This window comes from Hippocampus comes, unplaced genomic scaffold (assembly GCF_001891065.2).
Source record: "Hippocampus comes isolate QL1 unplaced genomic scaffold, H_comes_QL1_v1.1 C16789736, whole genome shotgun sequence".
Lineage (NCBI taxonomy): Eukaryota > Metazoa > Chordata > Actinopteri > Syngnathiformes > Syngnathidae > Hippocampus > Hippocampus comes.
The window spans coordinates 1-866 of record NW_017838956.1 but is presented as its reverse complement, the minus strand read 5'-3'; the positions used below and the strand labels follow the sequence as shown (position 1 = coordinate 866).

The 866-nt window shown below is 50.0% G+C and overlaps 1 protein-coding gene across 1 annotated transcript; it reads right to left on the bottom strand.

Moving 5' to 3' along the window:
- Positions 1-6: 6 nt before the first annotated feature.
- On the bottom strand, positions 7-809 carry LOC109509161 (platelet glycoprotein Ib beta chain-like; the record flags this gene model as incomplete). Its single annotated transcript, XM_019859054.1, has 2 exons — positions 636-809; positions 7-479 (listed from the first exon to the last, which is right to left on the bottom strand). Coding segments are annotated over exons 1-2 (476 nt in total), but the record flags the coding sequence as incomplete, so codon positions are not given.
- Between the last annotated feature and the right edge of the window lie 57 nt (positions 810-866).

The following is an 866-nucleotide window of genomic DNA, read 5'->3' as shown; positions in this document are numbered from 1 at the left end:
ACAAACACAAACAGGAGCGCCTGCGAAGTCAAGGCCAGGTTACAGTACCAGTAATGGCAGGAGTCCAGCACCTCCTCCTCAGTCAGATACTCCACCAATCTCCCTCTGAGGTGGGGAGGGGAGCTACAATTAACGTGCAGTTGAGAAGAGAAACTTCCGCCGGGACGACGTCTCAGCCAGGCTCGCAGGTATAGGACGCCGCAGTCACACGCCCACGGGTTTCTGTACAGGGATACCTGGCGAAGGGATGAGAGATTGTCCAGAAGCCCGTTCGGGAGAGTGGTCAGCCGGTTGTTGTGAAGGCGTAGCTCGGTGGTGCCCTCGGGGAAGATGCTGGGCAGGTTGGAGGAGTTGAGAAACCTGCTGCTGCAGTCCACCTGGCTCCCATGACAGGTGCAGGGATGCGGGCATGCCAAAGAACTTTGACCTCCAAAGATGAGAAGACACAGAAGTTGGAGTTCCTTCATCCTCGGGAATGACTGAAGAGAGAAACGAGCTTAATGGTGATGATTCTCAGTCATCCAGGTCATGACTCTCAAAATCAGAGGTGAGCCTTTGGCCTGATATGATGCAGGTGCCAAAGGCCTAACTAAATTTATGACAAATATGACATGACAATATTATTTTGTACTTACCATGAGTGTTGTATGTTGTCCCTGTCGAGGCGTGTTGCTCTCGCCAGCTTCACTGTGAGTGTGATGCCGCCGGCTGGCCCTCACTGATAAGCATTTCTAACAGGATGTGTGCTGTGCACTATCTCGCTTTATTTTCACGCTAGTTTATCTCCTAATAGGCCGCTAGTCATTATTTTTATGAGTCGAAAAAAAATATTGAATCGAACATATTTTGACATGCTCCATTTTTGC